Genomic DNA, 23,387 nt, shown 5'->3' on the forward strand with positions numbered 1-23,387 from the left:
TTTTCTTTTGCCTGAAGAATTTCCTTTCACATTTCTTGTAGTGCAGATCTTCTGATATTTAGTCTTTCAGTTGTTGTCTGTCTGAAATGTCTTTATTTCACCTTCATCTTTGAAAGGTGTTTTTGTTGAGTATAGAATTCTGGGTTTATAGTTTCTTTCAGCACTTTAAAGGTATCATTCCATTGTCTTCTATGTTGCATAGTTTTGGATGTGAAGTGTGCTGTAATTCTCACCTATTTCTTGTGTATGTATTTTAGGGTATTACCAGTTCTGTTCAACATTAACTGGAGACCTTAGCCAGGACAATTAAATTAAGGAGGTGGGGGGGGAAGCACAGTGGTTTGAAAGAGAAATTACAGTTGTGGTTTTCCACAGGTGTTTGTGTATAAAAATGTAAGAGAATCTATAGATATGTTATTAAAACTACTAGAAGAGTTTAGCAAGTTTACTGGATATAAATTGGCCACATCCATGTATACCAAAAAGAAACAAGTTTTTTTTTAGAAGTTAACATTTTTAGTTGACCATAAGATAAGCAAGAATAACTCCAATAAATGATCTGTTTGACCTTTATTAAGAAAATCATTGAGTGGTATTAAGAATATTTTTTTCAAATTATAAAATAGTAATCTTTAACACATTGTGGTATTCACTTAGGAGTAGACAGATCAATGGAGAGCCTAAAAACAAATCCACAAAAAAAGGTTGATAAATGGGCTTAATTAAAGTTACAAACCTTTGTGCTTCAAAAGACATCATCAAGAATGTGAAAAGACAACGCACAGACTTGTAGAAAATATTTGCACATAGATCATATATCTGATAAGGGACCTATATCCATATGAACTTTTATAGCTCAATAATGAGAAGACAAATGACCCCAACTAAAAAATAAGCAAAGGATTTGAATAGACATTTCACTGAAGAACATATGTGAATTACCAATAGCACATAATAAGATGTTCAGTATCATTATTCACTAGGAAAATGAGATATCACTTCATACTCACTAAAATGGCTATAATTGAAAAGACAAGAGTTGGTAAGACTGTGGAGAAATTGCTGGTGGGAATATAAAATGGTCTAGCTACTTTGGAAGACAATTTGGCAGTTTCTTAAAATGTTAAACATAAAAATACTATATGACCCAAAGATTTCATTTCTATGTGTACTTACCCAATAGAAATGAAAATATACGTCCACAAATGCCCATAGCGGCATTATTGACAATAAGAGGAAAAAGTAGAAATAACCCAAAGTTCCATCAGCTGTCCAATGGATATACAAATGTGGTGAAGTACTAATATGTGCTACAACATAGATGAACATCAGACATTATACTCAGTGAAAGAAGCCAGACAGAAAAGTGCACATATTACATGATTTTATTTATTTGAAATATCCAGAAAAGGCAAATTTATAGAGACAGAAAATGGATTAATCAGTACCTGGGGTTGGTTGTAGGAATGAGGAGACTAGATGGGCAGAAGGTTTCTTTTGGAGGTGATGGAATGTTCTAAAATTAGTTTGTGGTGATGATTGTGCATCTCTGTATATATATTAAAATCATTGAATTGTATACTTACAATGAGTGAATTTTATGGTAGGAAATTATATCTCAGTAAAGTATTACTAAAAAAAAATCCAGACTTACATTTTGGGATTTCTTAGGACATAAAGATAGCCTTCTAATCAATTGAGATGGAATGGCGCTTGGGATAAAATTAGATTTCTATATTAGACTCTTCATAAAAATGAATTATGATGGATTAAAGAACTACATTTATAAAGCAAAACTTCAAAATTTTATACGTACACATAGAATAATTACCTATGACTTAAAAATTTTTTTCTTATACAAGAAAAAAATGTACAAACCATAACACAAGATACAAAAAAAAGTTTGTTTATGCTACATTACAACAAAACACCCCCCCCCAAAAAAAAGTCTGAAAAAAATATTAAAATCAGCTATACCTGGAAAAGCCCCCTGCAAAACTTCTGTTATAAGAGAACAAAACGAAAAATCAAGCCATAACTGGGGTGTGGGGGAGGGTACAGTTCATGAAATTGCTAATTATTACCCAGAATACTAAAACTGACTGAATTTTTGAAAAGCCAGTGGTTCAGTTGAAAAGTGGCAAAAGGGCAATATGAAAATACAACATTTCAAAATACGCTAAATTATAGTAATAATTCGGGAACTGCAAATTAAAATAAGTGATTTTATTTTCATATGTGTGACAAATATAAAGCCTGGTGATACCAAGTTTTGGTGAGTATTTGTGGGAAACAGGAACTCTTAAACATTACTGTTAGAACTGTAGGATGATTCAACCATATAATGCAATATCTAGTAAAGTTGAAAATGTTCATACTTGACAGCCAAGTAATTCTTCCACTTATAGATTTCTACCCAAAAAAACTCTAACACTTGGAAAGGATCACACATTTATGAAGATTTTTAATGCAGCTCTGTTTGTAATAACAAAAAAAGTGAAAAGTCACACAGTTCTCAACAGAGAAATAGATAAACTGCATGTACTTATATAAATGAACTCTATAGTCAAACAGAATGAACTAGGAATTTTGGTTTTTGGTAAGGGTGATCTAAGTTATCTAGATCAATCCTTCTGCTGAAAACAATGGAAAATGCTAGGTTAAAAAAATTTTTTTTAAGAACTTAAAAGATAGTTGGGAATACACAGGCTAATGTTAGAAGTAAGAAGAAAATAAGAGGTAAAAAACTGCTTAAGCGTGAAGTCATTTGTTTTATTTGTTCTTTCCTGGCTGACTAGGCAAGAGGATCAGAATTCAAGTCCTGTAACTTGTTCAAGGTAGATATCCTTATATTCCTATCCAAATTAAGCTGGGACTTCAGAGGACCTTGCCCTCAGGGTAAATGCAACCAGACCTATATCATCTTTTTCCCCTTCAGACCCAGGAGGTTGCCTGATGATCAAAGCAGGAAAAGGAAAATGTAAAGGAAGGAAAATATCTGAGACTGAACTTGTCACAGACTGGCCTTCTAGCAGATCTGTACCCTGAGTCAATCAAGGAACTTCATGCCATGAAATTGGTTGAAGTGTTGCTGTGGTCTGAATGTTTGTGTCTCTCCAGAATTCCTAGGTGGAAAACCGAAGGGCCAAAGAGATGGTATTAGGAGGTGGGACCTTCAGGAGGTGATTAGGTCCTAAGGGTGGAGCCCTCATGATTGGGATTACTGCCCTTATAAAAGAGGCCCCAGAGAGCTAGCTTGCCCCTTCCACTGTGTGAGGACACAGGGAGAAGGTGGCATTCTGTAACCTGGAAGAGAGCTTTTACCAGAATCTGACTGTGCTTGCACCCTGATCTTGGACTTTCAGCCTCCAGGACTGTGAAGAATAAATGTTTGCTGTTTATAAGCCACCCAGTCTCTGGTATTTTGTTACAACAGCCTGAATGGACTAAGACAAGTGTATGTTAGTTTCCTATTGCTGTTGTAATACATTAACACAGATTCTTTGATTTAAGACAACATTAATTTATTATCTTACTGCTGTTTATAAGCCACCCAGTCTCTGGTATTTTGTTATAACAGCCTGAATGGATTAAGACAAGTGTATATTAGTTTCCTATTGCTGTTGTAATACATTAACACAGATTCTGTGGTTTATGACAACATTAATTTATCTTACAGTTCTGGAGGTCAGAAGCCTGAGATGGGCTTAGGTGGGCTAAAATCATGTTGTTGGCAGGGCTGTGTTTCTTTGTGAAGGCTTTAGGGGCAGAATCCATTTTCTTGCATTTTCTAACTTTTAAAGGTTGTCAGCATTCCATGCCTTGTGGTCCCCTTCCATCTTCAAAGTGGTCAGTTGAGTCATTCTCATAATGCCGTCTTTCATTCTGATTGTTCTGCCTCCTTCTTCCCAGTTTAAAGATCCTTGTGATTATACTGTGTCCACCATGTTAATCTCATTTTAAGGTGAGCGATTAGGAACCTTAAAAACATTTGCAATCTTAATTCCTCCCTGCCATGTAACATAATTTATTCATGGGTACTGGGTATTGGAACATGGATATCTCTGTGGAGCCATTCATTATTCTGTTTACTACAAGGTGGTTTCTAGCTGATGGTGCCCTTAGATGCTTTCTGGAAACAAATGATAAGCATCCCTGGAGGAGGGCACATCCATCCTAGGCCTTAGGGAATTTTTAAATTTTTAATCTTTTGATGGTAAAAGCCAGTAAGTACTGAATTAAGTGCACAAAGAAACAAGGCAAGATGAGCAAGACCCATCAGACAGCAGAACCAACCCATAAAAGATTTTATATATATATACACACACACACTATATGATCAGATACTAATTTTTTAAATCACTGTGCTTACCATATTTAAAGAAATGACCTAAATATCTGCAGGAAATGAGGAACTGTAAATAAGATGTTAAATATTTGAAAAAGAACATTATAAAACTTGTTTAACTAAAATTACTGAAATCAGCAAGTCAAAGAATGAACTTCCACCTCTGACCATGAGGAAGTAAGAGGGTTTGGACTTATCCTCTACTATAGACAGCTAGGAAACTGGACTGTACATTTAAAAGAAATTTGTTTCAGACATTGGAAAACAGGCAGCACAGAACTGTGGTCCCTGAGGAAAAGGAAACTAATGATCACTCCAGCTTTTTGCCCGGAGGTAGTTTACAGACTATAACATAGGCAGGATTGACCCAAAAAGTGGTCTCGCTGACTGGAGAAGACAAAGGTCAACCTTAGGGTGGTGTATGTGAGTGGCTGGCTCTTGTGGAGCATAATACTGGAAAGGAGAGAGCTACATGGAGAAAGAGCTCAAGAAACCAGCATAGGGTACCCTTGAATCTTTGGCTGAAAACCACTTCATGCATATGTAGGATGACATTCTACAAGGCCTGATAAATAACACCTTTAGGAAAGGACAAGTGCCAGTGAGCTATAATTGGAACAATTTTCAGAACTTACACAGGGCTGGGAACCATTTAGGTTCCCACCAATCAGAATAAGTACAGTCATGGAATATAAGAGGTATTCAGTGGAGATCCAAGAAAACTAAAGGTAGTAGTGGAAAGGCTTTTCTGCTTCTTTCCTTAAAGCCTTTTTCAAAGCCTCAAAATGATCTTCAAGTAAGTTAACTTCCTGAATGAATCAAATGTGACACTCTTCAAGGGGAAAGAACAAAGGACTCACAATATAAAAATTGATAATGTCTGGCATCTGAATAAAATTACTTGACATGCAAAAAAGCAGGAAAATTTAGCTCATAATCAGGAAAAATATCAGTCAATAGAATAAGAACCAGAATTAACTGATAATAGAATTAGCAGATAAGGATATGAAAACTATTAAAATTTCCTAAGTATACTCAAGGATTAAAAGGATAGCATGAACATAATGAAGAGGAAAATGGAGAATGTAAAAAGGAAAGAAATGGTTCAACAAATGGTGCTGGGTCAAATAGATATCAATATAGAAAAGAAGAACATCAGCTCTGTCACACCATTCACAAAAAAAATAATCAAAATGGACCATAGCCCTAAATGTAAAACTTAAATTTCTATAAGTTTTCAGAGAAAAGCTTTGCAGCCTTGATGTAGAGAAAGTTTCTTAGAGCACATAAACAACAACAATAAAGGAAAAAAAATGGATGAATTGATCTTCATCAAAATTAACTTTTATTCCTTGGAAGACACCATTAAGAAAACAGAAAGGAAGGCCATAAGCTGGGAGGAAACAGCAACAACATATATATCAGACAAAAGGATAGTATCCAGAATATATTTAAAAACAAACAAAAATGCTCTTACCACTCCATGATGAGGTCAAACAACCCAATTAAAAATTTTGCAAAATATTTTAATAGAGACATATGAATGGCAGTAAGCATGTGAAAAGATGATCAACATCACTAATCATTAGAGAAATGCAAATAAAAATCACAATGAGATATGACATTAGGAAGGTTTTGAGTCATTTGAATGGTTGAAAAGAAAAAAAAAAGTAAACAAAAGAACAACACACAGTTGACCATACCAAGTGATGTTGGGGTTGAGAAGCCATAGTGTAACATTTGTACATGGTTGGTGAGAATGTAAAATGATACAATAACTTTTCTAAAATTGAAGTATAGTTAATTTACAACATTGTGTTAGTTTCTGGTGTATAGCAAAATGATTCAGTTATACATATATGTTGTTTTTCATATTCCTTTCCATTATAGTTTATTACAAGATATTGAACATAGTTCCCTGTGCTATACAGTAGGACCTTGTTGTTTATCTATTTAATATATAGTAGTTTGTATCTGCTAATCCCAAACTCCTAATTTATCCCTCCCCCCCTTTCCCCTTTGGTAACCATAAATTTGTTTTCTATGTTTGTGAATCTGTTTCTGTTTTGTAAATAGTTCATTTGTATTGTTTTTTAGGTTCTATATATGAGTGATATCATAGGATATTTGTCTTTCTCTTGTATGACTTAGTTGACTTAGTATGATAAACTCTAGATCCATCCATGTGCTGCAAATGGCAATATTTCATTTTTTTTATGGCTGAGTGACATTCCACTGCATATATATGCATCTTCTTTATCCATTCATCTGTTAATGGATACTTAGGTTGCTTCCATGTCTTGGCTATTGTGAATAGTGCTGCAGTAAACATAGTGGTGCATGTATCTTTTCGAATTAGAGTTTTCATCTTTTATGGATATATGCCCAGGAGTGGGATTGCTGATCATATGGTAGCTCTATGTTTAGTTTTTTAAGGAACTTCCATACTGTTTTCCGTAGTGGTTGTACTAACTTACATTCCCACCAACAGTGTAGGAAGGTTTCCTTTTCTTCACACTCTCTCCAGAATTTATTTGTAGACTTTTTGGTAATGGCCATTCTGACTGGTATGAGATGATACCTCAGGGTAGTTTTGATTTGCAGTTCTCTAACAATTAGTGATACTGAGTATCTTTTCATATGCCTGTTGACCATCTGCATGTCTTCATTGGAGAAATGTCTATTTAGTTCTTCTGCCCAGTTTTTGATTGGGTTGTTTGTTTTTTTGTAATTGAGTTGTATGAGCTATTTATTTATTTATTTTTAAAGTAGCCCTTGAGTTGAGTCTATTTATTTATTTAGTTATGGTTGTATTGGGTCTTCGTTGCTGCGCGTGAGCTTTCTCTAGTTGCAGTGAGTGGGGGCTACTCTTTGTTGAGGTGTGGGGGCTTCTCATTGCAGTGGCTTCTCTTGTTGTGGAGCACGGGCTCTAGGTGCATGGGCTTCAGTAGTTGTGGCACACAGGCTCAGTAGTTGTGGCTCACAGGCGCCAGAGCGCAGGCTCAGTAGTTGTGGTGCACGGGCTTAGTTGCTCCACGGCATGTGGGATCTTCCCGGACCATGGCTCAAACCCGTGTCCCCTGCATTGGCAGGCAGATTCTTAACCACTGTGCCACCAGGAAAGCCCTGAGCTGTTTTTATATTTTGGAAATTAAGCCCTTGTCGGTCTCATCATTTGCAAATATTTTCTCCCACTCCATAAGTTGTCTTTTCATTTTGTTTATGGTTTCCTTTGCTGTGCAAAAGCTTATGAGGTTTTTTTCTAGGTCGCATTTGTTTATTTTTATTTTTCTGTTGCCTTGGGAGAATGACCTAAGAAAAACACTGCTATAACTTAACGTCAGAAATGTTTTGCCTACGTTCTCTTCTAGGGGGTTTATGGTGTCATGTCTTAACATTTAACTCTGTAAACCATTTGGGGTTTATTTTTGTGTATGGTGTGAGGGAGTGTTCTAACTTCACTGATTTAATGCAGCTGTCCCGCTTTCCCAACACCCCTTGCTGAAGAGACTGTCTTTTCTCCATTGTATATTCTTGCCTCCTTTGTCGAAGATTAATTGACCGCAGGTGTATGGTTTTATTTCTGGGCTGTCTATTCTGTTCCATTGACCTATATGTCTGTTTTGTGCCAGTACCATGCTATTTAGATTACTGTAGCTTTGTAGCATTGTCTGAAGTCTGGGAGGGTTATGCCTCCAAGCTTTGTTCTTTTCCCTCAGAATTGCTTTGGCAATTCTGGGTCTTTTATGGTTCCATATACATTTTAGGATTATTTGTTTTAAATCTGTGAAAAATATCATGCATAATTTGGTAGGGATCACATTAAATCTGTAGGTTGTTTTGGATAGGTAGTATGGCCATTTTAATTATACTAATTCTTCTAATCCCAAAGCATGGGATATCTTTCCATTTCCTTGAATCATCTTTAGTTTCCTTTATCAGCACTTTATAGTTTTCAGCATATAAGTGTTTCACCTCTTTGATCAGGTTTATTCCTAAGTACTTCATTTTTTTAATGTGATCTTAATAGGGATTTTTTTTTTACTTTACCTTTCTGATATTTTATTATTAGTGTTAAGAAATGCAACAGATTTCTGTATGTTAATCTTGTATCCTGCTACCTTGCTGAATTCCTTTATCAGTTCTAGTAGTTTTTATGTGGTGTCTTTAGGGTTTTCTATATATAGTATCATGTCATCTGCATATAATGACAATTTTACCCCTTAAAATTTGGATACCTTTTATTTCTTTTTCTTGTCTGATTGTTGTGGCTGGGACTTCCAATACTATGTTGAATAGAAGTGGTGAGAAGAGTGGGCATTCTTGTCTTGTTCCAGATTTTAGTGGGAAGGCTTTCAGCTTTTCCCCATTGAGTATTATGTTGCTGTACGTTTGTCATAAATAGCTCTTAATATGTTGAGATATGTTCCCTCTACACCCACTTTGGTAAGAGTTTTTATAATGAATAGATGTTGAATTTTATCAAATAGTTTTCCTGCATCTCTTGAGAGGATCATGTGGTTTTTGTCTCTTATTGAGGTGGTCTGTCACACTGACTGATTTGCATATGTTGAACCATCCCTGTGGCCCTGGGATGAATCCCACTTGATTGTGGTGTATGATCTTTTTCATGTGTTGTTGGATTTGGCTTGCTAATATTTTGTTGAGGATTTTTGCATAAAATGATATAATAACTTTTGACATTTTGATTTCTTAAAAAACTAAACAACTTGGTGTTGCCAAGGGGGAGGGGGGAGGGATGGACTGGGAGTTTGGGGTTAGTAGATGCAAATGATTCCATATAGAGTGGATAAACAACAAGGTCTTACTGTATAGCACAGGGAACTATATTCAATATCCTGGGATAAACAATAATGGAAAAGAATATAAAGAAGAATGTATATATCTGTATAATGGAATCATTTTGCTGTACTGCAGAAATTAACACAATGCTGTAAGTCAACTGTACTTCAATTTTAAAAATAAATTAATTTGAAAAAGGTAAACATAAATCTACCATATAACCCAGCCATTTCACTATTAATTATATATGCAAGAAAAATGAAAATATCCACTGACATCTGACTGGATAACTCCATACGATAGAGTATACTAGAGAATAAAATAACAAAGTAATGATACAGGTGACAGTACGGATAAAACTCAAAATCATTCTGCTTAGTGAAAAGGGTCAGGCAAAAAAAAAAAAAAATGGAGTCTGTACTGTAAGTTTCTATTTTTGTAAAATTCTAGAAAATGGAAACTAATCTATAGTGTTTGCCTAGGGTTCTGAGTAGAGGGATAGATGGATTAAAAACAAGTGAGCAGGGGGCTTCCCTGGTGGCATAGTGGTTAAGAATCCACCTGGCAATGCAAGGGACACGGGTTTGAGCCCTGATGCAGGAAGATCCCACATGCCACGGAGCAACTAAGCCCGTGCACCACAACTGCTGAGCCTGTACTCTAGAGCCACGAGCCACAACTGCTGAGCCTGTGTGCCACAACTACTGAAGCCCACGCACCTAGAACCCATGCTCCTCAACAAGAGAAGCCACCACAATGAGAAGCCTGCGCGCTGCAACAAAGAGTAGACCCTACTCGCTGCAACTAGAGAAAGCCTGCACGCAGGAACAAAGACCCAATGCAGCCAAAAAAATATATAAATAAATTTATTTTTTTTTAAAAGTGAGCGTGCGTTTGGAAGTGTTGCAAGTGTTAGTTTTTTTGATTGTGGTAATGGTTTTATGGGCATATGCATATGTCAGAACTCTTCAAATTATATATTTTAAATATCTGGTTTCCTATTGCAAACTAGGCACTGCAGAAGAAAAGATCAGTGAATTGAAACATAGCAACAGAAAATACCCCAAACACAGAACAGGGAGAAAAAGAACTAGGGAAAAAAGTAAACTGTGCATTAGTGATTTGTGGAACAATATCAAGTGGTCTAACAATATAGAATTGGAATCCAGAACAAAAAGAGGCCATACAAAAAATATTGGGAGAAATAATTGCCATGAGTTTTCCAAATTTGATAACAACTATAACCCAGCACAGATCCAGGTAGCTCAACTTATTTATCCCAAGTAGACTATACACATAAAAAGCCACCCAGAGCACATAATAATCAAATTGCACAAAGTCAGTGATAAAGAGGAAATTTTGAAAGCAGCCAGAGAAAAAGACACATTACTACAGAGGAACGAAGATGAGAAGGACTGCAGTTAGAAACTTTGCAAACCGTTAGACAATGGAAGGATATCTTTAAAGTGCTGACATCAAAAACTGTCAACCTAGAATTCTATACCTAACAAAATATTTTTTTAAGTGAAGACAGAATGATTTTTTCCTCCAGAAAAACAATAGCTGAAAGAATTCATTGCTAGCAAACTTTTAGTACAATAAATATTGAAGGAAGTTCTTAAGACATAAGGTCTACACAAAGGAAAAAAAGGTTACAGAGATTGTAAATATGTGTGTAAATGTAAGAGAGACATTCTCCTGTTTAAAATTTCTTTAAAATAATTTATCTTTTAGAGTAAGAGTAATGCATTGTGGGATTTACAACAGATGTGGATGTAAAATGTATAACTGTGGCACAGAGAATAGGGGTGGAGCATGGATATATACTGCTCCTATCATTGTCTATTAAGTCATATTATAATATTTGAAGGTAGTGAAAAGTTAAAATGAATATTATAAATCCTATAGTAGCAAGCACTAAAAAACTAACAAGAGGTCGAGCTAATAATAGCAAATAGTGGAAATAAAATAGAGTATTAACAAATCCTTATTCAGTCCAAAAGAATATTGCGGGAGGTGATAGTTGGGGGAAGTAACATATAACAGATGGAATAAATGGAAAAAAAATAACAAGATGGCAGATATAAACCCAACTGTATTGATAACTACATTAGATATTAATCATCTAAACACTTCAATTAAAAAGCAGATATTTATACTGTATTGAAATATCAACTATGCTTTCCACAAGAAACTCAATGTAAATATAAAGACATAGGTTAAAAGTTAAAGGATGGAAAAAGATATATAGTTGACCCTTGAACAACAAGTTAGGGATGTCGTCCCTCCACACAGTTGAAATTCTGCCTGTAACTTGTAGTTGGCCTTCCATATTTGTGGTTCCTCTATATCTGTGGTCTGCATCTGTGGGTTTAACCACCCACAGATCGTGTAGCACTATAGTATTAACTATTGGAAAAAATCCACGTGTGAGTAAACCCACACAGTTCAAACCCATGTTCGTCAGAGGTCATCTGTATAAAAAAAATGCTAATCATAAGAAAGTTGCTGTGTCTGATGTAACATCAGACACAGTAGACCTCAGGTCCAAGGATAAGACTTTAGAACAGGGATAAAGGGGAACATTTTTGAATGTTGATGAAATCAATTCACAAAAGAGACAATATAAAAAATATATATGCACCTAATATCATAGATTCAAATTACATGAAGCAAAAACTGACAGAACTTGAAGGAGAAAGATAAGACAGAAAACCAATAGAAATATAGAAGACTTAAAAAACACTTTGTCAGCTAGGCCTAAATGACATTTATAGTACACTCCACCCAATAACTGCAAATACACATTCTTTTCAAGTTTACATGGAATATTCACCAACATAGGATATCATGTGCCACCTGTAAATCAAATCTCAATAAACTTAAAGTGATTGTAATCTAACAAAGCATGTTTTATGATCTCAAGGAATTCAGTTGGGATTCAGTAACAGACTTCTGGAAAATTCCCAAATATTTGGAAAATAAACAGCACATTTATAACCTGGGCGCATAACAAGGCATCATAAGGAAAATTACAAACATTTTTAACTGAATAAAAATGAAAAGACAATTTATCAAAATTTATGAGATGGAGCTAAAGTAGTGAATAGGGAGAAATTTATAGCTTTAAATGCTTTTACTAGAAAAGGACAAAGATCACATATCAATGTTCTAAGCTTTTACCTTAAAAACTTAGAAAAATAAGTGCAAATGAAACAAAAAATAATTATAAGGAAGAATATAATAAAGGTAGGACAGATATAAAAACCATAGAAAAGGATGAACAATAAAATTATTGAAACCTCAAGGTGGTATTTTGAAAAGATCAATAAAATTGGTAAAACTTTGGCCAGAGAGATCAATAAAAAAGTAGAGGAGATAATTAAACTGATATTGAGAATGAAAGAGGTATATCACTGCAGATTGTATAGACATTAAAAGGGTAGTAGGAAAATCTTTTGAACAACTTTATGCAAATAAATACTATAACTCATAAGATACAAATTGCATAGCATAACCCTGTTACCATAACAAAATAGGCATTTCAATAGAAACGATGCTTAAAATCATTAGTCATCAAGAAATTACAAACTACAACCACTATTATATACCCATACATGTTCCTTACAGTGGCTAAAGTTAGAAGGATTGACAGTGCTATATGTTGGTAAGGATGTGGTGCAACTGAACCTCTCACATTTTACTGGTGGGAATGTAAAAGAGTACAGACATTTTGCAGAGCCACTGTACAATTCCTTAAAATATTAACAACAAACCAGGACAGTCTTAACACTCAGCCCAGCAATAACACTCTTATTTATTCAAGAGAAATGATAACATATATTCACAAAGACTTTGAAACAACTCAAATGTCCATCAACATGAGACTTAATAAACAACTTGCCCTATATCCATATAGGGGAATACAACTCAGAAATTAAAAGCACTGTTGATACATGCAACAGCATGGATAAATCTCATTAACAGGTGGCTGAGCAAAAGAAGCTAGACACAAAACAATATATGCTCGCATTCCATTTATATGCAACTATAGAAAAGATAAGTCTAATTTATAATGACAGAAAATAGATTAGTGTTTCTTTGGGCTTTGGGTTGTTCCAGGGAATTTACTCAGATGGCACAAAGATACTACTATTTGAGGTGATAGAAATATTATGTGCTTGATTATGTTCTTAGTTAAATGAAAATATGCATTTGTCAAAATTTATTGAACTTTATTTTTAAAATGGGTACATAGTATTGTATGACAATTTTATCTCTATAAAATTGACTTAAAAAAATCAGAGGATGTGTTTGTCTGCTGATTGTGCAATAGAGGGAATTTGTGAAGTGGAACATATATGGTAGATGAAATTAAATGCAGTTAAGAAAAGAGAAAGAAATGTAAAATATAGGAGAGAGAGAGAGGGCAGCATGAAGTATATTATGAGGACAACTTAAGTACTTTTGATTAGTCTTAGGAAGGGTGTTAACAGCAACACATATTCACCAAAGGAGGTACTTTAGGCAGAAGCAAAGTATTCCTACATGAATGCTCTGAGATATGATAAGTAATGAAGAGCAGAGACAATGGTAAATATGTGTACAAACATAAAACAATATAGTGTTTAGTGAAGTATATAGAGTAATAGCATAAATAAGAAGGAGGTCTAAGTCCTAGAAGGATGAGTAAAGATTTTGATTAAGATTTTGATTAATGTTAGACCTATATCCTAATTTCTGGGATAACCTCAAAAATAATAAAAATAGAGGGCATAATTATCATATTGATAGAGGAAAAACAAAATTAAACAATAAATATTCAGTGAATTCCAAAGTTTGCAAGAAAGGCGAAAAATAGAAGCTTGATGCAAATAGAACAAAAACAGATAAGGAATTTAAACCCAAATATAAACTCTTAAATTTAAATTACTAAATTTTGACAAAATGTTGTAGTGTTTTAGAAAAAGAAATTCCATATTATTTAATAACACAGAAAGGTTGTAAAGAAATAATTGAAAAATACACTATGGAAACAATAACAAAAAGTGTTTTATAGGTGTGTAACAAAACACCATATAGTCAAATGCAAAAATCATTGCTAGAAATAAAAAGGTTCACTTTGTAATTATATGAAGTTCTATTCACCAGGATGGTATAACAATTATAAAATTATAAGCACTTAATAATGTAGCCTCAAAAACTTATAAAGCAAAATTTCAAAGAAGTAAAAAAGAGAAATAGACAAGCCACAATTTCAGAGAAGATTTTGCTTACTTTTCTCAACAATTGATAGAAAAAACAGACATTGAAAAACCAAAACTGTAAAATTGCATCCAGCAATTTTAGAGTATGTATTCTTTTCAAGCATATGCAGAGAATTTTCAAAAATTGTGTATTGACCATAAAGACAGTCTCAGAAAATTTCAAGATTGAAATCATGTTGGATATTTTCTTTTACTACAGTGTAATTAAGTTAGAAATCTATTAAAAGGATAGACTAACCATATATATTTGGAAATTAAGAACTACACTTCTAAAAACTGTGAACCTGGAAAGAAGACATAATGAAAATTAGGGAATATTTTGACTGAATGATGAGAAAATATGACTGGAATGCAGCTTATTAGATGGAAATCAATAACTTTAAATGCATATATTAGAAAAGAAGAAAGGCTGAACGTTAATGAGCTCTTCTATTTCAGGAAGAAAAAATAAGCAGAATAAAATAGAGGGCAGGAAGAAATAAAAGCAGGGACAGGAATTAATGGATAAGAAAACAGACATACAATAGAAAAGATCAAGGAATCAAAAACGAATTCTTTTTAATCTAAAAAAAGAGAGGGAGAGAAACTTTTAATGGCTCAACTGAGAAAAAAGAGAAATCATAAATAACTGAAGTATGGAATGAAAAGCAAAAAGGACATGACTGCTGATATTGTTGACATTAGATAGATAAAAACATACAAGGAAATGTTTTGTGCAAATAAATTGGAAAATATAGTTGAAATGGGCAAGTTCCCAGAAAACTATGACTAACATAAGAAATAGAATACATGAATAATCCTTTAACAGTTAAATAAATTTGATCAGTAATAGGCATTTCAGAAAGATTATTTCCGTTTGGCATCCCTGGCATGTTCTTTTAAAATGTTCAAGCAACGCATACTACATTTTCTAATATTTTCCCAGAGAATAGAAAAACAAAGGACATTGCCACTCATTTTATGAGGGTAGCATAACCTTGATATAAAAACTTGATCAAGTACAAAGGAAATTTACAGACCAGTCTCATTAGTGAACGTAGATGCCGAAATTTGAAAGGACTAATCAAGATAAGAAACCCAGCAAATGTCTCATGATAATGTTGGGTTTTCCCAGGAATGGAAGAGGTTTGGTTTAATATTCAGTGTAATTCACTGTATCACTATATTCAGAGATTTAAGAAAGAAAAATGACATAGTTATTTCAATAAATTCAAAATAAATTTGGTACTCAGCCTTAAAAAAAAAAAGAAAGAAAGAAATGTTGCTGTTTGTGACAATGTGGATGGACCTGGAAGGTATTATGCTTCGTGAAGTAGGTCAGACAAAGACAAATACTGTATGTTTTCACTTATAAATAAAATCTAAAAAATAAAATAAATGAATACAACAAAACAGAAACAGACTTACAGAGAACAAGCTAGTAGTTACCAGAGGGAAGATGGGTGGGAGGATGGGCAAAATGTGTGACGGGGATTGAGAGGTACAAACTACTAGGTATGAAATAAGCTACCAGGTTGTAATCTACAGCACAGGAAATATAGTCAATATTTTATAATAGCTTTGTATGGAGTGTAGTCTATAAAAATATTGAATTACTGTGTTGTACACCTGAAATGCAATATTGTAAATCAAATATAAATAAACGGATTGATTTGGTAAAATTCAATATTTTTGCATGGCAGGAACGCTCCCCTAGCAAGCTAGATATAGAATGAACTTCCTTAATGTGATAAGCAGTATTTCTCTTAAAGAATACAGCAAACATATTTAATGATGAAACTTAGAATGTGTTCCCATTTAGATTGGGTATGTCAAGGATGCTCACCAATTTTCCACATCATAATTGAGGTCCTAGCTAAGCCAATAAGGCAAGAGCAAGAAAAAAGAAAGCAATAAGGATTAGAAAGGAACAAAACAAAACTACCATTATCTATAGATGATATATTTGTATATGTAGAGCATTTCCAGATAAATTATTATAATTACAAAGTTTAGTGATGTTGTTAGATAACAAAGTCAATATACAAACATCAATTGTGTTTCTATAAGCCTACAAGAAACAAAACTTGTAACTAAAGATATCATTAACAATAGCACCAACACTATGCAATATGAATAAATCTTAACAGTCTGTATGTAAGACCTTGGTCTTATCTAGTGAACAGTTGAGGAACCCAGTAGAAGAAAAATGTAGTCCCTGTCTGCTTTCTTTTCAGGCTTAAATCTAGGAAATATACATTGTTTAAATTCAATATGCTTACCCCGGGGTGGGGGGACACTATACATTTTGTCTAAAATGCCACAGAATAACATCCTAAAATAGTTGTTCGCAATATTATTTTTGGAGTAAATTGATCACATCAAAATAGAATATCTTGGTAATAGAGATTTGGTGCTTGTTCAGTCTGAGTCTTTATCTAATAGTAAGTCTTTTCTGTAGCATTCTTGAAAGCATCCTCTGGTGGGAGTTCATTCACTTTTCTGCCTGAAATTTCCACTCATGGGAACTAGTACTGAATCATTTCACAAAGATTTTTTTAAGTACATATTTACCAAGTACCATGAGAGCTACCTTACTTTGTCAAATTTAAGACATCATCAGTTGTAAGATGCATCATTTCTTCATGTTCTACTAAATAAAAAAGTCACTTTTCGACTGACACACCATTGATTTTAACATGCATCTTGAGTATAGAGGTTTTTTAACGTTTTTGAAAGCAGATTATGATTTATGAAACATTTCTACAGAAGTATTTCTCCTGTTTTACAGTTTAGAAATATTACTGAGAAAATCTGTCTTTTATTTTTCAGGTCTGTCATGCTTCCTTTAGTTTTTTTCCTTCATAATTTAAGCATCCCTAAATTAGTTCCTTTTCTTGATTTTCCATTTATTTTGCCATCCTGGTCACTTTCCAGGATGCCTTGTAGTTTATCAGTAACCTGCTTAATACTGAATATGATGCAAACTTCAAAAAGAAAATTGTAAAATACTAATTTATCCACAAAGTAGCATACTCTGAGTTCATGAACTAGAGTCTTGTTAACTTATTAATAAGATTTTCAGTAATTTGTTTCCTTAAAACAAGGCAAAATTGTTGTGTTTTAATTTTTACAAGTAGGTTTAAATTTTATATATCATTCTTTTCACAGCAAAAATTTCTCCCCATTGACACTCATTTACTCGTTTTTAAAATTGAGGTTAAAGATGCTACTTTTTTCAAAGTTAACATTTTTTGTAACCAGTATAAACAGGATTGTAATACATGTCTCTTCTAATTATTCTTTTCATCTCTACAAGTCATTGCAAAACAAATCTGCTCATTATTTTAACCTGGGACTATTTCTAAATGACAAAGGTGTTTACTTGTTTTAGAAATGAATATTTACATTTGAATATTTACATTTTTTTTATAATCATGTAATTCCTGGTAGTCATTGTGTGACTTCTTGCTGTGTTGTATATATTGCTTAGTTCAACTTAATTCATCCAAAGGAAAAAATGACACCTCATAGTATGTTAAATTTATAATTATCTGATTCATATAGAATTTATGGTTTTTGATTATTGTAAAATTAAGCTTTTTTAGTAGTTAATATACTTTTCTCTCTTTAATAACACAGGTTTTGAGAGTATTTTAGAAGGGCTTTATGGACCACGGCTACGAAGAGACCTCAGTTTATTTGAAGGTAATGTTTCTTTAAATTTTATTTAAAAATTTTAATCGTCCATTTTACAAATGAAAAATAGTTGTTCTATACTAACTTTGTATTAAAATGAATTTGTGATCTCATTTAATTAGAAAATATTTTAAATAAGTAAATAAAATGATCTAAATATTATTTCTATTATATAATGTAATAATGATAATTATAAAATTTAAAACAAAATTTCTATTATTACATTATCATATAATCTTTAAAAAACTTTTAGTACATTGATCAAAGTAGAAAACAAAGCTTGTTTTTGGCTTAATGGTAAAATTTAATTTTTATTATTTTAAACATTATGTGCCCTGACTTATTCTTAAAGAGGACTTAAAAGGGTTCAATTAAATAAATATCTCCTGTTGCTTATGATATAGGCAGCCTGGAACTCAGATTGTCGTTCTGAGATACCCTGCCATGTGTGTTCAGAGTTTTAATACTATTTGTTATTTCTTATACCCTCCTCTTCCAAACACTCTAGCATAAATCCTGGTGGAAGATTTTGATCTATGCTATAATTGCTATAATATAGTTTAGTTTTTTTATTACTTGATTGGAAATGTAGAGCACTAGGAGAGAACATTTTCGTAGACATTTGAAATTTTATAGTACAGCTCATTCACAAAATGGGCAGTGCTAGTATAGACTTTCTACTTCGATTTTGGTACAATTATTTCTGAATCTCGTACCTGTTCAGTTTTATATGCTATAACTCTGTTAGCTTCTATTCTCCTCTGGTACTTTCCATTCTACAAAGACCCAAGGTATCTTGTATAAATAAATCTTTTGAGTTGAAGCAATCAAAAGTTTTCTACTTATTCTTTTTTTTTTAAATTAATGTTGAACAGTATAATTGAGTTATGAACCATAGAGCTGGTATCTATGAAAGATCATTTGTGCCACCCACCCATGTTCAGTCAGATGAATGATATCCATGCAGAACATGACTTTTAGGATGGAGACTCCAAAATGTGCCTTATTCTAGTGTATTATCATTCTCATGGCTAAGAGCTTTTTCTTTTATCTCTTAACTGTACTCATTTCTCGTTTTATCATAGTTTAACACTGCATTAAATATTTTTACCTGATATATTTATAAACACTACTAATTGTAGTTTCACCTATTTTTCTGAGCATGTAAATGAAGAAAGGAAAAATCCGAAGAAACAAGATTTTAACCTGTGCTTGATATTTCTTCAACCTTTCTTTTTAAACCTGCTGTCCTCATTCACATCAGAAGTCAGCATTATACTCAATTGCCTTCTGATAACCCAAGTTGCAACTTGTAACTCTAAGCGTCTGGCATCCCTCACTGTCATTTATTTATTTATATAGTTATGTGTGTATATATTTATGTCTTCAGAAATTAGTTTATTACATAAAGGGCAGAATGTCCTAATGAAATAAATTCTTGGATTTTATATTTAGACTAGTAGTTCCTTAGCATACAAGTAACATATGTTCATTTTTGGAAATCAGAGAATACAAATAAATCAGAAAGAAAAAAATTACTCCTAGATCCACGACCCACAGATAACCTTCTCCATTTTTATATAAATTAAAAATATATGTTTGGATGTATTTATTCTTTTATTAAAGTAGTACATACTGTATATACAGTGTATATAGTTGTGGGTTTTTTTGCGGTACGCGGGCCTCTCTCTGTTGTGGCCTCTCCCTTTGCGGAGCACAGGCTCCGGACGCGCAGGCTCAGCGGCCATGGCTCACGGGCCCAGCCGCTGTGCGGCATGTGGGATCCTCCCGGACCGGCGCATGAACCCATGTCCCCTGCATCTACAGGTGAACTCTCAACCACTGCGCCACCAGGGAAGCCCAGTGTATATAGTTTTTTGTGCCTACTGATTTTGTTCACTAGTGTGTCATTTGGGTATATAAAGTTCTGGATCATCATTCTTAATGGCAGCACAGTATTACATTGTAGATCTATGGTAATTAATTAATTTAATACCCTGTTGCTTATATCTCATTCCATTTATTCTTTTAATTCTCATAGATCTTGTACGTTATATCCTCTTTTGTGCTTTTTTTGGTGGGAGGATTTACAAAATTAGCTAAGCTTTGCAACTCAATCTTCTTTTCACACATAGGCACATATTGATGTTGCCCTTTTTCACCCCAGATGTTCTAACTTTTCTCCAGGTTTCTTAGGTAAATTCTTCCTCCTTTTATTTGCTTTTTTGAATTTAAAAAAAAAGATTTCTAATCAAAGTTTCAGGCTTAAGAGGGATAATATTAATTGTAGTAATAAATCTGTATCTGTGCAAAGATAAAGACAGCCATACATTTTGAAGGAAGGTTACAACAGAGCTATCAAAGTGTAGAGCCTTTGAAAAGGCATGTAGAAGCTATCCATTATAGACATCTCCAGCTTTTCTTATCCTCTTCTTAAATAAGTGTGCTTTCTTTGTTGTTATCACTGTTTAAAATGGTTTAATATTTAGATGTTAGGACTACCAAGTGTAGGTATTTCTCATTATACAAATCTGTATGCAGGAATCACATAGGTGAGTGTGATCATCGGAAATCTGAACCCTTGTTACTCACTTTCCAAAACTCAGGAACTAGATGAATTGGCTAGCCAAGGGATCCTTGTATATTACTCTAAATTATTTTTATTATAAAATTAAATGCATAGTATTTTTATTTTATAATACATTTAAGTTAAATAGACTGCATTGCCAATCTACTGTTTCTGTGGAAAACTTTGCTCTAAACTTCATAGTGCTACCTTGAAAGTCAACTTTGGCATACAGTGTGTTTTTAATTTTAAGGCTTTTTATCATCTGTATTAGTGTTTTGAGAAGTTTATATTTTAATTCTTGAAATCTATTCAGTCACCTCCAGATTGAATGGTTTCTAAAGCTTTTGAGTGTTGCTAATTTTTAATTTGTTGGAAACAAAAGCTTTCTGTCTTCTTTGATCTGTTCTTAGGACTTTTTGTCCTTTTGAGGAAAACATAACTATTATTTCTTTTTGGAGTAAACTCTCCAAAGAAACTTTGAATGTCATCAATTTTTATGTACTCCCTGAAAAGTTCCCCATACTCTATGCCTCTCTTCTACCAATCCAGAATTCACGTTTCCTGCTGTCACATGACTTTTAAGCAGAAATTCACTCTTGTTTTCTGCTTTAGTCAATCCTTTCTCATGTCTTATTGGGGAACCATTTTCTTTCATTTGTAGGATCGTCTGATTTACTTGCCCTATGGATATTTACAAAATATGAAAAGAGTACAGTAGGCAGGTGTAAAGTGGCTGATAGATCCTTATTGGTTTTCCCCTAGCTCTGTCCACATTTCAAAGAGAAATTATATCAGAGGTATGCAAGAGATCGCATCTTGGCCAAATCCAGCTCACTGACTGTTTTTGAATGGCCTGTGAGCTAAGAATGGTTTTTATGTTTTTAAATAGTTGGAAAAAATCAAAAGAAGATTTAATGTTTTGTGGCATGTGAAAACTATATGAAGTCCATATTTAATGCCCAATTGGTACAGTTTTATTGGAAACAGCCCCTCTCATTTGTTGACATATTGTCTATGGCTACTTTTGTTCTTCAACAGTAGAGTTGAATGGTTGTGACAGAGATGATATATCCTGCAAAACCTAAAATATTTGCTCTCTGGCTGTTTATATTATAGTAAAGGTTTGCTAATCCCTGACTTATACCATTGACCAACATTTAATATTTTTGGCTTAATATTCTTTTTTTTTCCCAACTGTTAACACTATGATGATGGAGCAAACAAAATTACTTTTTAGTAAGATTTATTGGATGACATATTTTGAATGCTTATTTTGTGTTAGGAACTGTGATGAGCAATGAGGAAAGAAAGATGAATAGGTAGTATCTCTTCCTACTAGGAACCCATACCCTAGTATTAACTAAAAAATGAGTAACTTTCTAATATGAATTGATGATTATTTATATTAAAACCAGAGAATCTAATACTATTTTATAGTTAGTTATATAAGTTATATTAGCTTTCCTCAGTGTGTACACAGAGACTTACCCAAGTGTACAGGCATACCTCAGAGGTATTGCGGGTTCAGTTCCAGACCACTGCAATAAAGAGAATAACGCAGGGCTTCCCTGGTGGCGCAGTGGTTGAGAATCCACCTGCCGATGCAGGGGACACGGGTTCGTGCCCCGGTCCGGGAAGATCCCACATGCCGCAGAGCAGCTGGGCCCGTGAGCCATGGCCGCTGAGCCTGTGCGTCCGGAGCCTGCGCTCCACAATGGGAGAGGCCACAACAGTGAGAGGCCCGCGTACCACAAAAAAAAAAAAAAAAGAGAATAACGCAATAGAGTGAGTCACATGAATTTTTGGTTTCCCAGTGCATATAAATTTTTTGGTTTCTACAGTTAATGTTTACACTATACTGTAGTCTATTAAGTGTGCAATAATAGCATTATGCTAAAAAACAATGTATGAACCTTAGTTAAAAAAGACTTTATTACTAAAAAATGCTAACCATCACTTGAGCCTTTGGCAAGTTGTAATTGTTTTGCTGATGGAGGGTCTTGCATTGATGTTTATGGCTGCTGACTCATCAGGATGTTGGTTGCTGAAGGTTAGGATGGCTGTGATGATTTCTTAAAATAAGACAACAATGAAGTCTGCCACACTGATAGACTCTTCCTTTCACAAACAATTTGTAGCATTCAGTGCTATTTGATAGCATATTACCCACAGTAGAACTTCTTTCACAATTGGAGTCAGTACTTTCAAAACCTGCCATTGCTTTATCAACTAATTTTATGTGATATTCTAAATCCTTTGTTGTCACTTCAACAATCTTCCCAGCATCTTACCAGGAGTAGATTCCATCTCAGGAAAACACTTTCTTTGCTCATCCATAAGAAGCAACTCTTCATCCTTTGAAGTTTTATCATGAGTTTGTAATGATTCAGTCACATTTTCAGGCTCCACTTCTAATTCCAGTTCTCTTGCTATTTCCATCACATCTGCAGTTACCTCCTCCACTGAAGTCCGGAGCCCTTCAAAGTCATCCATGAGGGTTGGAATCAGCTGCTTCAAAACTCCTGTTAATGTTGGTATTTTGACCTCTTCCCATGAATCATGGATGTTCTTCATGGCATCTAGAATGGTGAATCCTTTCCAGAAGGTTTTCAGTTTACTTTGCCCAGATCCATCAGAGGAATCACTATGTATGGCAACTATAACCTTATGAAATGTTTTTCTTAATGATTCCTGGTCAGTGGGCTGCAGAGTGGATGTTGTG

At 33.8% G+C, this 23,387-nt stretch overlaps 1 protein-coding gene across 9 annotated transcripts in view; it reads left to right on the plus strand.

Moving 5' to 3' along the window:
- Positions 1 to 23,387, plus strand: part of LCORL (ligand dependent nuclear receptor corepressor like) — a 180,749-nt gene that overhangs the window by 32,505 nt on the left and 124,857 nt on the right. For 8 of the 9 annotated variants that reach the window (XR_010841110.1, XM_067036355.1, XM_059067488.2 and 5 more), the window contains exon 2: positions 18,040 to 18,105. Coding sequence is in view for 7 of the 9 variants with exons in the window: in XM_067036355.1 (XP_066892456.1) it covers positions 18,040 to 18,105 (66 nt within the window). In the remaining 2 variants the exon portion in view is untranslated. Of the gene's footprint in view, positions 1 to 18,037; positions 18,106 to 23,387 lie in introns of those variants that run through there. The other variant, XM_067036356.1, reaches the window with a different exon arrangement.

This window comes from Kogia breviceps, chromosome 6 (genome assembly GCF_026419965.1).
Source record: "Kogia breviceps isolate mKogBre1 chromosome 6, mKogBre1 haplotype 1, whole genome shotgun sequence".
NCBI lineage: Eukaryota > Metazoa > Chordata > Mammalia > Artiodactyla > Physeteridae > Kogia > Kogia breviceps.